The sequence below is a fragment of the Macaca thibetana genome, chromosome 4 (assembly GCF_024542745.1).
Source record: "Macaca thibetana thibetana isolate TM-01 chromosome 4, ASM2454274v1, whole genome shotgun sequence".
Lineage (NCBI taxonomy): Eukaryota > Metazoa > Chordata > Mammalia > Primates > Cercopithecidae > Macaca > Macaca thibetana.
The window spans coordinates 45,096,670-45,110,847 of NC_065581.1; the positions used below are offsets into that span (position 1 = coordinate 45,096,670).

Below are 14,178 nucleotides of genomic sequence, written 5' to 3' on the forward strand. Positions count from 1 at the left end.
ACATTTTGGTGGGGAGGGGTGGACAGGGAACAGATGAACTAGTAATAGAGACTGTGTCAAGAAGGGGTAGGTGCTAAGAAAACCACAGCAGGGAAGTGGGCAGGGTAAGAGGGGTTGGGAAGGGTTGCTATTTCTGATGGGGTGGACAGGGAGGGACTCTGACAGGGTGGCATTTGAACAGAGACCTGAGTGAACCCTACTAGTCAACCGTCTGTTCATTCAGCCCACATTTATTATACATCTACTATGTGCTTCATGCCTGGGAGACAGAGTAGAACCAAACCTGATCCGTGTCCTTGGGAAGCTCAAGATCCTAGTTGTGTTTCAGGGGTGGGTCTATAGTTTCGTTTAGGAGAGGTCAGCCTATAAGCAGGGCTAAGGGAGACTGTAGTCCTAATTGGAGTTTTTTGGATCACTGGGATGAGCATGATGGAGTAGCCATTTCATTGATCTGCTCATTTGCCACGTGTGTATTGAACACCTACTATATACAAGCTGTTGGGACAGGGCTGGGTATATGGTGAGTAAGAGACAGCCTTTGAGCTCATTGTCAGGATTAGGCAGGGCTTGTGGTCCAAGTCTATGGTCTGTCTGGATTGAAGGACTGTCTCATCACAATTAGGGACTATCTTGTGTGCAGATCAAGGGGCCTGTGTGGTTGGATTTAGAGGATTAGAGATTAGTCTAGTGAGAATGAGAGTGGACCCTTCCAAAGGGGAAACCTAAAACGGTTTGAGGAACAATATCAGAGGAAAGATCTTTAGCCTCCTGGGAAGTACATTTCAAGGACCCTATCCCAGATTTAAGTTTCTAAATTCTCATGGGTTTATGAGGTCTATGTTAATACTTTAGAACAGTAACTCATGCATTCAACACTTGGTGGTCCTTCATTAAAACAAAAAATTTTTTTGAGACCGAGTCTCACTCTGTCTCCCTGGCTGGAGTGCTGCAATATGGGGGTGTGGTCACAGCTCACTGTAGCTTTGACCTCCTGGGCTGTATCAATCCTCCTGCCTCAGACTCCTGAGTAGCTGGGACTACAGGCACTCACCACCACACCTGGCTCAATTTTTTTTTTCTTTTTTTTAGAGATGGGGTCTCACTCTGTTGCCCAGGCTGGTCATGAACTCCTGGCCTCAAGCAGTCCTCCTGTCTCGGCCTCTCACAGTGTTGGGATTACAGGCATGAGCCACTGTGTTCAATTGTAAAAAAATATATAAATTGTAATAAAATATAAAATTTTATATTTTATATATTGTAATAAAATATAAAAATTGTAATAAAATATAAAATTGTAATTTGTAAAATTGTAAAAAAATATAAAATTGTAATAAAATATAAAAAGACTCAGTCTAGATTAAGGATTAGGATCAAAAAACAGTGAGTGATCAGATTTAAAAACGAACTACTGGCCAGGCACGGTGGCTCACACCTGTAATCCCAACACTTTTTGGGGCCGAGGCGGGTGAATCACAAGGTCAGGAATTCAAGACCAGCCTGGCCAAGATGGTGAAACCCCATCTCTACTAAAAACATAAAAATTAGCCAGGCATGGTGGCACATGCCTATAATCCCAGCTACTGAGGAGGCTGAGACGGGAGAATCGCTGGAACCCAGGAGGTGGAGGTTACAGTGAACTGAGATTGCACCACTGCATTCCAGCCTGGGCGACAGAGCAAGACTCCACCTCAAAAAAAAAAAATCTATTAGGCTGGGTGCGGTGGTTCATGCCTGTAATCCCAGCACTTTGGGAGGCCAAGGCGGGCCAATCACCTGAGGTCAGGAGTTTGAGACCAGCCTGGCCAACATGGTGAAATCCCATCTCTACTAAAAATACAAAAAAAAAAAAAAAAAAAAAAAAAGATTAGCTGGGTATAACCTGTAGTCCCAGCTAGTCGGAAGGCTGAAGCACGAGAATCGCTTGAACCCAGGAAGCGAAGGTTGCAGTGAGCCAAGATCACATCACTGCATCTTAGCCTGGGGGACAGAGTGAGACTCTGTCTCAAAAAAAAAAGAAAAAGAAAAAAAAAAAAAAAAGAAACTATTCCCACCAGCCATGGTGGCTCACTAGTGTAATGCCAGCACTTTGGGAAGCTGAGGCAGGAGGATCACTTGAACCCCGGAGTTCAAGACCAGCCTGGGCAATACAACGAGACCCCATCTCAAAATATTTCAAACAAACAAACAAACAAATGAACTATTCCTTCACTCAGCAAGCATTCTTCAAGTCCTGCCCAGTACCAGGTACCAGTGAGTCAGTGACAGTTTCTCTCTGGTCAGTCTTAAGTCAAGGTAGGGATGAATCTGGGGTCAAGGTTAGGAGGTCAGTCTTGGGTCTGGGTAACAAGTCTAGGGTCAGTCTTTGGCCAGGGTGGGCTTAAGATTCAGTCTTTGGCCACTGTTAGAGGTCACCCTCACCCTGGTCAGGGGTCAGGATCAATCTCTTGTCTATCTTGGGCCAAAGTTAGAGATCATTTGGTAGACTGGGTTATGGGTTGATTGAGGTCCATCTGTGGTCAAGGCTAAGTGCTGGGCTGTGACCGGGTCTTCTGGGAACAGAGTTAAGGAAGTATATAGCCTATGACTAGATGCAGTTTCTCTCAACCTAAAGGTCACAGCCCTGGACAGGAGTCAGATCATAGCCCAGGCTTTCCCAGCTGCATGCAGTGTGTCCCTGCACATCCTGGTTCGTCAGCCCAGCCTGCACTCACACAGTGCTCAGGCCTTCTGCTCCCACTTCCCCACTCAGATAAGCATGAGGAGGAACTGCAAAGCTTTATTCTTGGGGAACTCTCAGTTTTGTAGACTAAGAAAAAGGCAGCTTGAATTGGAGCTGTGGGGTTTTTTTGTCTTTTTTTTTTTTTTTTTGAGACAGTCTCGCTCTGTCGCCCAGGCTGGAGTGCAGTGGTGTGATCTTGGCTCACTGCAACCTTCGCCTCCCGGGTTCAAGCGATTCTCCTGACTCAGCCTCCTGAGTAGCTGGGACTACAGGCATGTGCCACCACGCCCGGCTAATTTTTGTATTTTTAGTAGAGACAGGGTTTCACCATGTTGGCCAGGCTGGTTTCAAACTCCTGACCTCAGGAGATCCTCCTGCCTCGGCCCCCCAAAGTGCTGGGACTACAGACGTGAGCCACCACATCCAGCCGGAGATGTGTTTCTTGAAGGTGATGGGGTCTTAGATGAAAGTCAGGGGCAGGTGGGTGGGGTCCCTGCACAAGATGATACATGGACTGTGTTTCAGGGAAGCCTACCCCAACTGCACAGTTCTCGAAGCCCGCCCGTGTTACAACGTGGCTCGCCTCATGTTCCTCGATGCAGAGAGGTAAGGGACTGCGGGCAGGGAAGGGAAACACCAAGGGCCCCCTGCCATTGTGGAGGACATGTTGGCTACCACACAGGCTCCCCTGCTAGATTTTTTCCTAGGGCATTTGATTTTAATCCAACTCTTTGGAAGGCCTGTTAATTCAGCTCTGGAAAGAGCAAGGCCTGGAGGTTAGAGTTTGTTGTGAGGGGAAGGGGGCCCATGGTCGTCACTGCATCTGAGGACATGCCCTTCTTTGGCTACAGTATGAGAAATTTAGGTCAGCCTGCAGGAAGAACTTCTGGCCCTCTGGGGATGGGTGGGGAGACCTTAGGGTGTGGCCACATCTGAAGCATGTATCCTAAACAAATTCAAGAACAAGACAGCTCCTGTCCTTGGGGCGTGAGCTAGATGACCCCCAAGCTGAGCCAACCCCAGCCCCAGAAGTAGGTGACCAGACATCTGGGTCCCACAGGAAGAAGGCCGAGCGGGGAAAGCTGTACTTCACAAACCTCCAGAGCAAAGAGAACGTGCCCACCATGATCAACCCCAAGCCCTGCGGCCACCTCTGCTGCTGTGTGGTGCGAGGCTGTGAGCAGGTATGACGCAGGCTGGCTGTTGAGTCTGGGGACGGGTTGGACTGGTCCTGGGGAGGCAAGGCTGGGGCCCTGCCCTCAGTGAGTCCCCAACTGTCCCTGGAATCCTTGAAGCCTCAGTTCCCACTGTTGGGTTTGTCTGATGTCCCTACAGCGACCAGGTTTTCAAACCTCAAATTAGAAGATGTCAGCCAAAAGGGCGATGTTGTGCTGTACCCACTGACTCTGGGGACTTGAGCAAGTTGCTTACTGCTCAGTGCCTCAGTTTCCTCATGGGGTTAATGTGCCCACTTTATGAGAGTGTTGTGAGGGTAAAGTGAGTAATACATGTAAAAAAGCTTAGAGGTGCTGGGTGCAGTGGCACATGCCTGTAATCCCAGCACTGTGTGAGGCTGAGGTGGGTGGATCACTCGAGCCAGGAGTTGAGACCAGCCTAGGCAACATGGCAAAACCTGATCTCTACAAAAAATACAAAAATTAGCCAGGCATGGTGCTGCACACATGTAGTCCCAGCTACTCAGGAGGCTGAGGTGGGAGGGTCACTTTAGCCTGGAAGGTTGAGGCTCCAGTGAGCTGAGATCCTACCACTACACTCACGCCTGGGCATCAGAGCGAGACCCTGTTTCAAAAACAAAAATGCTTAGTGGAGCAGTGCCTGGCTTGTAGAAAGCCCCAAGTCAGTGTGGGCTGGATGCCGCAGGCTCCGGCCTGGCTTTCCAACTGGAGGCCCTGGCCCTAACCCTCCCACAAAGGTGGAGGCCATTGAGTACTACACAAAGCTGGAGCAGAAGCTGAAGGAAGACTACAAGCGGGAGAAGGAGAAGGTGAATGAGAAGCCTCTTGGCATGGCCTTTGTCACCTTCCACAATGAGACCATCACCGCCATGTGAGTCCCCAGCTTGGCCCTCGGCCCTGAGCAGCCTGCCAGGGCTCTCTGACCCCTGTGCTCATGGCCTTCTGCCAGCAGTGTGGCCTCTGGGTGGGCCTGTGGTTACCAGTGCCCATCTTTCTAGCATCCTGAAGGACTTCAACGTGTGTAAATGCCAGGGCTGCACCTGCCGCGGGGAGCCACGCCCCTCATCCTGCAGCGAGTCCCTGCACATCTCCAACTGGACCGTGTCCTACGCCCCCGACCCCCAGAACATCTACTGGTGAGCACACAGGTGGCAGGGCAGGCTTTCCAAGGCCTGGGGGGGGCTCAGTAGGTAGGGGGAGGAGAGGGAGTGTCTTGGTGTCACTAGGGGCCAATCCTGCCCTTGGTCCCTGGAGTGACTGCCCCCAACCTTTCCAGGGAGCACCTCTCCATCCGAGGCTTCATCTGGTGGCTGCGCTGCCTGGTCATCAATGTCGTCCTCTTCATCCTCCTCTTCTTCCTCACCACTCCAGCCATCATCATCACCACCATGGACAAGTTCAACGTCACCAAGCCTGTGGAGTACCTCAACGTGAGGCCCCATGCCCCTTTCACTTTCCACGCTGGGTCACAACACACAGATACCAGGCCCTGATCCCTCTTCCCCCAGCCCAGCCCGTTCTGCTTCTTCCAGCCCCCTGCCACCAACGAGCTCCCAAAAACCCCTGTGTGCACTTCCCTTGGGCTCCCTGCCACCTTCCCCCTCAGAGAGGTCACCCTTAGGTTTGCAACACCTGGAGAAACACCCAGGGAAGAGAGAGAGCCTGCATTTAGTCCTGATCTCAGAGAAGTCCCCTTCCCTCATGCCTCAGTCTTTCTAACTGAAAAAATGGAAGGGTTCGACTAGATCAGTGGCTTTTAGACTTCGATTCTGATCTCTTTATCAGCGTGAAACCCAATGTGGAAAAGCAGGGCTGCTCCGATGACAGTAGGGTGGCATGCACATCCGCCTAGCCTCCCCTCACCCCTCCTGCCATGCACAGAGCATACCTCTTTAGAACCTCAGAGTTTGAAGAAGGACAGTTTGCAAATCACAAGCAGTGATAATAGCGTAATAGATAAGACCCAGACTGCATGGATTCAAATCCCTACCTCATGGTTTGCTACCTAGGGAAGCTATTGAATATTTTTTTGCCTCAGTTTACTCATCTGTCAAATGGGGTAACAGCATTATTGTGAGGATGAAAACATGGAAAGTACATCAACAGTGCTTAGCACATAGTAGGTGTTCAGCAAATGCTGACTCTCAGTATTATTCACCCTGGGGTTATACATATGGCCCTGGCCCCCACCCTCACCCCAGACCTCCAGATGTTCTGGACTTCCAACACGGGCGCCTTGAGAGTTGTAAGGCCCAGGGCCCAGCTGAGGAGGAGGCACATAAGCAAAGCCACCTGGGTCCCCTAGACTGCCCTGCCTGACACACCCTGTGCCCTGCTGCAGAACCCCATCATCACCCAGTTCTTCCCCACCCTGCTGCTGTGGTGCTTCTCGGCCCTGCTTCCCACCATCGTCTACTACTCAGCCTTCTTTGAAGCCCACTGGACACGGTAAGGTGCCTCTACTCACACCACACCTTGCTGTGGCCTGCCCTCAACGACCCGTCCTCACGGGGCAGCACTTTGCCCTTCAGGCTCCTGGCAGTCGCACAGCTGGCAGGGAAGGGGTAGTGCCCAGCACCCTCACCTTGGGAGGCCCACTCTTCCCGGGGGACACTCCTTGGACATTGTCATTGTTGGGGGAGCACGTCTGGGGCCTGGGCTCCCTTGACCTGTACCGTTCCCTGCTCCCCTCCCTCCAGCTCTGGGGAGAACAGGACCACCATGCACAAGTGCTACACTTTCCTCATCTTCATGGTGCTGCTTCTGCCCTCGCTGGGACTGAGCAGGTGAGTTGAGGAGGATGGGAGAGGAGCCAGGGTAGGGGGATTGCAGGACAGGGAGAGGAGAGCAGTTCAGGCTCCCTACCTCCCTTACAAGGCAAGGGGCCCAAGATGGGAAACCTGGCCACCCCCAGGCCTCCTGAGCTACCCACCCCATGTCCAGGAGTCTCCCCAGTGGCTCACAGCGGAGGGACTCCCCCTTCCCTGGTGTTTCTGCACCACTCCAGCCCCCACCCCATCTCTCCTGTGCTTCCCTCCAGCCTGGACCTCTTCTTCCGCTGGCTCTTTGATAAGAAATTCTTGGCGGAGGCAGCTATTCGGTTTGAGTGAGTGACTGGGGCCCCTGGGGAAGGAGACCAGCCGGCAGGGATGGGTATGCTTGAGAGACATTGCCAGTGCCATGGGAGGGTGCAACAAAGCTTCCAACCCCTGGAGGGGGAAGAAGAGAGAGGATCTGGCGGGGTTACCCCAAAGGCACCCACAAGGTGTCTCGGGTGTGTATACATGGTAGAAGTCCCTGGGGTCTGTGTTGGTGTTCACTCTCTGTTAACTGTCTGGATGCTAAGATCACCCTCAAGGTAGATTTGGGGCTTGGGGGTCCACATTCTGGTAGTTTCTGTGGGGGTATCTTGTACCCATATTCTGGGACTAACATTGGGCGTCTCTGAAGTTCCACTTCGGAGGTTTGGGGAGCCAGCTCTATGAGATCTTGGTCATACTTAGGGAGTGACTTGGAGGCTACCAGGGGTATCCCTGAAGGTCTCTAGAGCCCATATTTTTGGGTATCTGTGGAAGGCTGTTGGCCTTATAACTCTGGGGGTGTCTGTGGCAGGGGTGCTAAAGGACTTACACTTCGGGGTGTTTAGCGGTACAAGTTCTGGGAACATCTCTAACATTTCAGGCTTTTATTCAGGGGGTGCCTATGGAGTTCTGTATGGGCATCTTCTCTGGGAATCATGTGAGGATATATTGGGGGTCATGTATCATGGCTGTGGGCACAGACTCTAGGGATTTTGCTCTAGGCCATCTGTGGTGATCTTTGACTCACACTTGGGGCATCTCAGGCACTGACAAAGGTTCCTGGGCTCCCCCAGAGATGTCGGGGGAAGGGTCTCAAAGCTTGTTTGTGGAGGTATCTGAGGTTCACGTCACACTCGGGGGGTAACTGGAGTTATGGTCATAGTGGGGGAATCTTCTGGGTGTTCCTGGGGCTCAGCCTTTGGGTTGAGGGTCTCACTGGGTTGTCTTTGGGGATCCTGGACAGTTCTCTCCTGAACGATCTGGTAGCCTTAGGTGGTCTTGAGCACTCTCTCCATGGGTCTTTATGAGGCACAAGTTCTTGGAGCTGTCTGTTGCCACTCTGTCTCTGGGGGGAACGGGCACAGGTGCTTGGGGGGCTAAGCTGGGGGTGTCCACATGGAAGAAGCATGTTGGTGGTGGAGGTGTGGGGTGCTGTAGTTCTGGCAGTGGGCGGGCCGCCACCGGGTCACCCCAAGGGTGCAGTGCTGGAGCACCTGGTGCCCGCAGGTGTGTGTTCCTGCCCGACAACGGCGCCTTCTTCGTGAACTACGTCATTGCCTCAGCCTTTATCGGCAACGCCATGGACCTGCTGCGCATCCCAGGCCTGCTCATGTACATGATCCGGCTCTGCCTGGCGCGCTCGGCCGCCGAGAGGCGCAACGTGAAGCGGGTACGGCCGCCTGGGGCAGCAGCGGCCCGTACAGTGCCCCCTGGTGGCCCAACAAGAAACAGCAGCCATCGCGCTAGGGTTGAGGGGCACAGGAGGGCTGAGACTTGGGGAGTCCAGTTGACTCACGGTGGCTCCGGGCCATCCCCTTCCCATATCTGGGGCCTTCGTATTCCACCATGGGTGGACATAGGTAACCCTGAAGGCCCCTGCCAGTTCTGACAGTAGCATTCTATGATGGGAGTTGGGGAGATCTGGGTCCCTAGCACTAGGGTCCCTCTGTCTTAATAAGAGGGCTCTGGGCATCCCACTCCCAAGTCCACCCAACTCTTACCCCCTACCTGCCAGGCCCCGACCCCTTGAAGGCCCCTCTCCATGCCCCATCACTGCAACCACCGTGAGCCTCCTCTCAGCCATAGCCCCTCCATCTGCTCTGCCCTACCCAACCCTAGACATTAGGTCCTGTTCCCCATGGCTTCTTTTCTGGCCCCAGAGGTCCTGGCTCCCTTCCCACTCCCTCCTTCCCTGCCCCTCTGGTCAGTCCCTGCCTCCCTGAGCCATCCTCCTGCCCATCTCCCCCCCAGCATCAGGCCTACGAGTTCCAGTTTGGCGCAGCCTACGCCTGGATGATGTGCGTCTTCACGGTGGTCATGACCTACAGTATCACCTGCCCCATCATCGTGCCCTTCGGTAGGCACCGCCGCGCCGGGACCTGGGCCCTGCTCGGGGGGACCCAGGACCTCACCCTCTCCACTCTAGGAAGGCAGGCCACCCCGAGTGGACAGGGCCCGGCTGGGAGACCGGCCCCTCGGGGCTCCCGCCCGGTCCCTGGCTCAGTCTGGGGCCTGGCCTGTGGGGAGGAGGGGGAGAGCCATCAGCTCAGGCCAGACCCAGCTGGCATGTGGTCCCCAGGGCAAAGTCACCCCAACATGGCCATACTCACCCACACCTGTGCCTTCCCTCAGTGGGATGTGCTTGGACACAGATCACATATGTGCTGACATGTTCACACACATACTCCCACACAGGCATCCATGTGCACACTTGTATACCATCCTGTAAACTCAGGAAAGACCTGGATTCCAGGGTGGGACGAGTCCTTGCCACTCATGGAGATAATCTGCTGTATCTGAACTATGTGACTTGGCCAGGTCTCTCCTCCTTTTTGAAGTTTAGCAGTTTCTCTTTAACCATCACCCCCACTGGTAGCCTCTACTTTCCTCCCCAATAACATCCTAACTCCTTAACCAACCCTCCCTGGTTATTGAAGGCTCCAAGTTCCCAAACTAACTTCCTTGTCCTCATTAGAAACTCCCTATCCCTCAACCTGTAGGGAAATAGAACTTGTCCCTTAATTTATACTTACCTGTTTAGAGACAGGGATAGAGAAAAATGATATGGGTTTTAAGAAGATGCTTGTTGATCCAGATGACTAGATTTCCAGTAGTAGAATTCCCAATGAGGAGTGCAGAATGAAGGGGTTGGAGTGGAGGAAGCTGAAGTTCTGTGATCAGGCTGGGGCATGGGGCACTATCCCGTCCTGGGGCCCGGGCAGGAGGAGGGGGCCAACCTTTCAGCCTTCTCAGGACCAGGACAACCTGTGACAGACACACAAAGGTTCGGCGGCACTGGTTCCGAGGTCAGGGCCCATGTGGCTTCCCTTAGGGCTCATGTACATGCTGCTGAAGCACCTGGTAGACAGGTACAATCTCTACTACGCCTACCTGCCGGCCAAGCTGGACAAGAAGATCCACTCGGGGGCTGTGAACCAGGTGGTAGCCGCGCCCATCCTCTGCCTCTTCTGGCTGCTCTTCTTTTCCACCATGCGCACGGGTGAGGGATCCCTACCCAGGGAACGGGGGTGTGAACAGAGGGGATTCCAGCCAGAGTCCAGGCAGAGCAGGCCATAGGAGAAGCCGCATGGCTGGGGGTGGCAGGCAAGGGGCCTGGGAGAGGCCGGGACCAGGCTGTAGCACCTGGGAGAGTGAGGACTGCATTCAGAGGGTATCAGAAGCTGGGGTGGGGAGGCCCTGGGGGTACCCACAGGAGATAGCAACCCCATTCTTTGCCCCCCCAACACCAGGGTTCCTAGCTCCCACATCTATGTTCACATTCGTGGTCCTGGTCATCACCATCGTCATCTGTCTCTGCCACGTCTGCTTTGGACACTTCAAATACCTCAGTGCCCACAACTACAAGGTGTGGGGTGAGGGTGGCAGGGGGGATGGCTGCGGGCAGGAGCTCAAGGGGATACAGAGGGTCCCAGGGCTGGCAAGGGCTGAGGGCAGTACCAACAGGGCCAAGCGGGCATGGGGCCATGATCAGGGATGAGGACATGCCCCCACTTCCTGACTCATTCTGGGCTCCTCAAGATTGAGCACACGGAGACAGATACTGTGGACCCCAGAAGCAATGGACGGCCCTCCACTGCTGCTGCTGTCCCCAAATCTGCGGTGAGTGCCCTCAAGAGTTGGGAGGGGCCTCTGACAGACTCAGCCTCAAAGCCCAGTGTTCCCTTAGTCCTGCAGAAAGGGGAACCTGTTCCAGACCCCATGGGGGCAGGGAGAGAGCTGGTCTCCCTGGAGGGCTGCCCCCGCCTCCCAGGGCCCTGCCCACTCTGCTGTCCTACTGGCCCTGGTGTTCCCCCCATCCATGAGGGGTAGCTGTTCACCTTGCCCCTATTTCCTCTCCCCCTTCAGAAATACATCGCTCAGGTGCTGCAGGACTCAGAGGTGGACGGGGATGGGGATGGGGCTCCTGGGAGCTCAGGGGATGAGCCCCCATCGTCCTCATCCCAAGATGAGGAGTTGCTGATGCCGCCCGACGGCCTCACGGACACAGACTTCCAGTCTTGTGAGGACAGCCTCATAGAGAATGAGATTCACCAGTAAGGGGAGGGAGGGGCCCTGGAGGCCACATCCTGCCCCACCCCACCCCTACTCCCACGGACACTAAAACGCTAATAATTTATTAGATCTAAAGCCCCTTTCTCCCCAGCCCCTGCTTTCATTAAGGTATTTAAACCTGGGGATTTCACCGCTCTCCCCCATGATGGAGGGAGGCAGGGAGCCCCCCAACCTCAGTGAGGAGAGCCCCGAGCCGGCCCCGGGGCAAAGAGGGGTGCAGAGGGAGTTCCCCCAGATCAGCACCCCCCACCCCTCCCCAGCTAGTAGCATGACCAGGAAAGGGTTAATGAGAGCCGAGAGGAGTACCCGGTGCGCCTGGTGCTGGTGGCTGGAGACCTGGGGGACAGGTGGATCTGGGGCTGTCCCCCCCGCCCGCCGCCCTGGTTTTTTCCACCCCACAGTTCCTCCTGGGATCCAGCCCTCCAGGGAAGTGGAGCCTCCAGCCCCTAGGGGATGCATGAGAGGGGAGGGGGTGCTGAGTGGGAGGAAGAGTCAGGCTCAGAGCTGGGGTGGCCTGGGGGTGGGGGTGGGCAAGGCTGACACTGGAAAATGGGTTTTTGCACTGTTTTTTTTGTTGTTGTTTTGGGGTTTTTTTTGTTGTTGTTTTTTTCCTTTAAAATAAAAACAAAGAGAAAAGCTCTGAGGCAGGTGTCTGACTTGAGCTGCCCTGGGTACCTGGGCAGGGTCCCCACCCTCCTATCTGGAGGGTATCTGTGTAACCCTAGGCAAGTTGCATCATACCTCTGGACCTCACTTTCCTCATCTATAAAATGGGAATAGCAATGTCATGGCCTCTAGCTGTTTTAAGGATTAAATAAGCAGGAAGTTCTTAGCCCAGTGTTTGGCACATAATAACAAACCAAAATTAATATTCTCATAGATGAGGAGATTGAGTCCAAGAAAGGAGAGGTCCCTGCATGACGCTGGGCAAGGGACTTCTTCAGTGTCTCATTTCTGTGTCAGGGAGAGGAGCGAGTGGGGCCGGGGAGAGAATTCAGGGGTATCTCAGAGGCAGGAAGGGCCCCTGTGCCCAGGTGGCCACCACACCAGCCCTGCCCACTCTGATCCTTCCCCGGAGTCCCTGAGCAACACACATGGGACAGAGATTCAGGGAGAAAAGGTCATGCAAAGCCACAGGGTCCATGCTGGGCCAGGATGAAGGCCCGTCTGAGCACCTCAAAGTAAGCCTGGTCCCATCCCATCTCCCTTCCCCAGGAGGGCGTGATCTCCTCAGTGAGAAGCCCCCTCCCATCCTCCAGTCAAATCTTACCCATTCTCAAAGACCCAACTCAAATTCACATTCTCACCAGGCGCGGTGGCTCACGCCTGTAATCCCAGTACTTTGGGAGGCCACGGTGAATGGCTCACCTGAGTTCAGGAGTTCGAGACCAGCCTGGCCAACATGATGAAACCCCATCTCTACAAAAAATACAGAAATTAGCTGGACATGGTGGTACACCCCTGTAATCCCAGCTACTTGGGAGGCTGAGGCATGAGAATCACTTGAACCTGGGAGGTGGAGGCTGCAGTGAGCCGAGATCATGCCACTGCACTCCAGCCTGGGTGACAGGGCAAGACCCTGTCTCAAACAAAAAAATTCACCTTCTTGAAGAAAGGTCCTGTGACTGCTGTAACCCATGCTGCAAAGGCCCACAGAGCCATGGTCCACACCCACACACATGCATACACAGCATGTACTGTAGGAGGCCTGCATTCCAGTCCCTATTCTGTCACTAAATCGCTTTGCAACCCTGAAGAAAAGGAAGAAAAAGGAACTCTAGAGTGAAGAAAAGAGACCTCAGAGGAGGAGGAGAACCAGGTTCCACAAAAGTCAACAAGAAACCAACAGCAGGAACAGCAAACACAGCAACCCTGATAAAGATTGCCCAGGCGCCAGCAAGGAGCAGGAGCAAAGAGTGCCCAAGTTCCAGCCCCAGGCTGCAGAGAGCTGCGGCAAACACAGCTTGGAGGGCCAGTGTTTATGGCAGCGAGCCGTGGGTGGAGGATGGGCCGGTGACAGTGGAGGTGAAAGTTGAGGCCTTGGTCCTGGCCTCAGCCTCCATATGTATGTCAGATCTGCAGTGTTGTGAAACATGAACTCCCAGATAGAGTCCCCAAAGTTTTGGGGCCAAGGGAGTGCCTGCTGGTGGTTGGGCAAAAATTGGCATGGCTTTGAAAGGAGCACCCTGGTTTGTGTGAAGGCTTCCTGGTGTTCCCGAAGCCTGTTTTCTGTATGGATGGGCAGGCACGTCACTGCCATCTGCCTGGCAAGCCCCCTTGTCTGCAAAGTGTGACCTGGACAGACCTCAGCCCCCACCTCTGGTTAGCCGAGACCGCCTCATTCCTCATCTGCCCAGCATGCCTTCCCTTTCCTGCACGGCCTGAAGTTCAAAACCAGGTTCCAGCATTTCCAGATGTGAAACTCCAGATAATGCCCAAGCAGCACCCACAGCAAGAGTCCTGAGGACAGCCCTGCCCCAGGGTGGGAGGCTGTAATAGAGAGGAACACCCGTGCCTGCCTGCACCGAGCCCCTGGCACCTTGTCACAGAGTTCACGTCCAGGTAGATCACATTAGAGACATCCAGGAGGTGCAATAGTGGAATCAGGAGTGGGCAGGCGAGACCACAGGATCCCCAAAGTCCACTTCCTCCTTTCACAGCTGGGGACAGCAGAAGACACGGATAAGAGCTGAAGTTATGGCCGGGTGCCATGGCTCATGCCTGTACAGAATCCTAGCGCTTTGAGAGGCTGAAGCTGGTGGATCACCTGAGGTCAGGAGTTCGAGACCAGCCTGCCCAACATGGCGAAACCCCATCTCTACTAAAAATACAAAAGTTAGCCCGGCGTGGTGGTGGCCACCTGTAATCCCAGCTACTTGGGAGGCTGAGG

General features: G+C 54.1%; 3 protein-coding genes across 9 annotated transcripts in view; 1 reads left to right on the plus strand and 2 right to left on the minus strand.

The window, feature by feature from the left end:
* Window positions 1–11,931, plus strand: part of TMEM63B (transmembrane protein 63B) — a 29,485-nt gene extending 17,554 nt beyond the window's left edge. For all 5 annotated transcript variants that reach the window (XM_050786918.1, XM_050786921.1, XM_050786919.1 and 2 more), the window contains 14 exons: window positions 3,245–3,325; window positions 3,780–3,903; window positions 4,653–4,786; window positions 4,914–5,051; window positions 5,192–5,345; window positions 6,257–6,363; window positions 6,615–6,701; window positions 6,956–7,021; window positions 8,223–8,385; window positions 8,967–9,072; window positions 10,048–10,215; window positions 10,466–10,581; window positions 10,755–10,835; window positions 11,082–11,931. In XM_050786918.1, the coding sequence (XP_050642875.1) occupies window positions 3,245–3,325; window positions 3,780–3,903; window positions 4,653–4,786; window positions 4,914–5,051; window positions 5,192–5,345; window positions 6,257–6,363; window positions 6,615–6,701; window positions 6,956–7,021; window positions 8,223–8,385; window positions 8,967–9,072; window positions 10,048–10,215; window positions 10,466–10,581; window positions 10,755–10,835; window positions 11,082–11,273 (1,717 nt within the window). In that variant the 3' untranslated portion in view covers window positions 11,274–11,931. The remainder of the gene's footprint in view (window positions 1–3,244; window positions 3,326–3,779; window positions 3,904–4,652; window positions 4,787–4,913; window positions 5,052–5,191; window positions 5,346–6,256; window positions 6,364–6,614; window positions 6,702–6,955; window positions 7,022–8,222; window positions 8,386–8,966; window positions 9,073–10,047; window positions 10,216–10,465; window positions 10,582–10,754; window positions 10,836–11,081) is intronic.
* The window catches only part of MRPS18A (mitochondrial ribosomal protein S18A), a 564,209-nt gene that overhangs the window by 483,140 nt on the left and 66,891 nt on the right, over window positions 1–14,178 (minus strand). Inside the window, exon 1 of one of the 3 annotated variants that reach the window (XM_050787009.1) lies at window positions 10,973–10,976. The exons of the other annotated variants lie outside the window; for them this stretch is intronic. The gene's annotated coding sequence lies outside the window, so the exon portion shown is untranslated. Of the gene's footprint in view, window positions 1–10,972; window positions 10,977–14,178 lie in introns of those variants that run through there. 3 annotated transcript variants of the gene reach the window in all.
* Window positions 1–14,178, minus strand: part of MRPL14 (mitochondrial ribosomal protein L14) — a 66,089-nt gene that overhangs the window by 31,203 nt on the left and 20,708 nt on the right. The window lies entirely within an intron of this gene.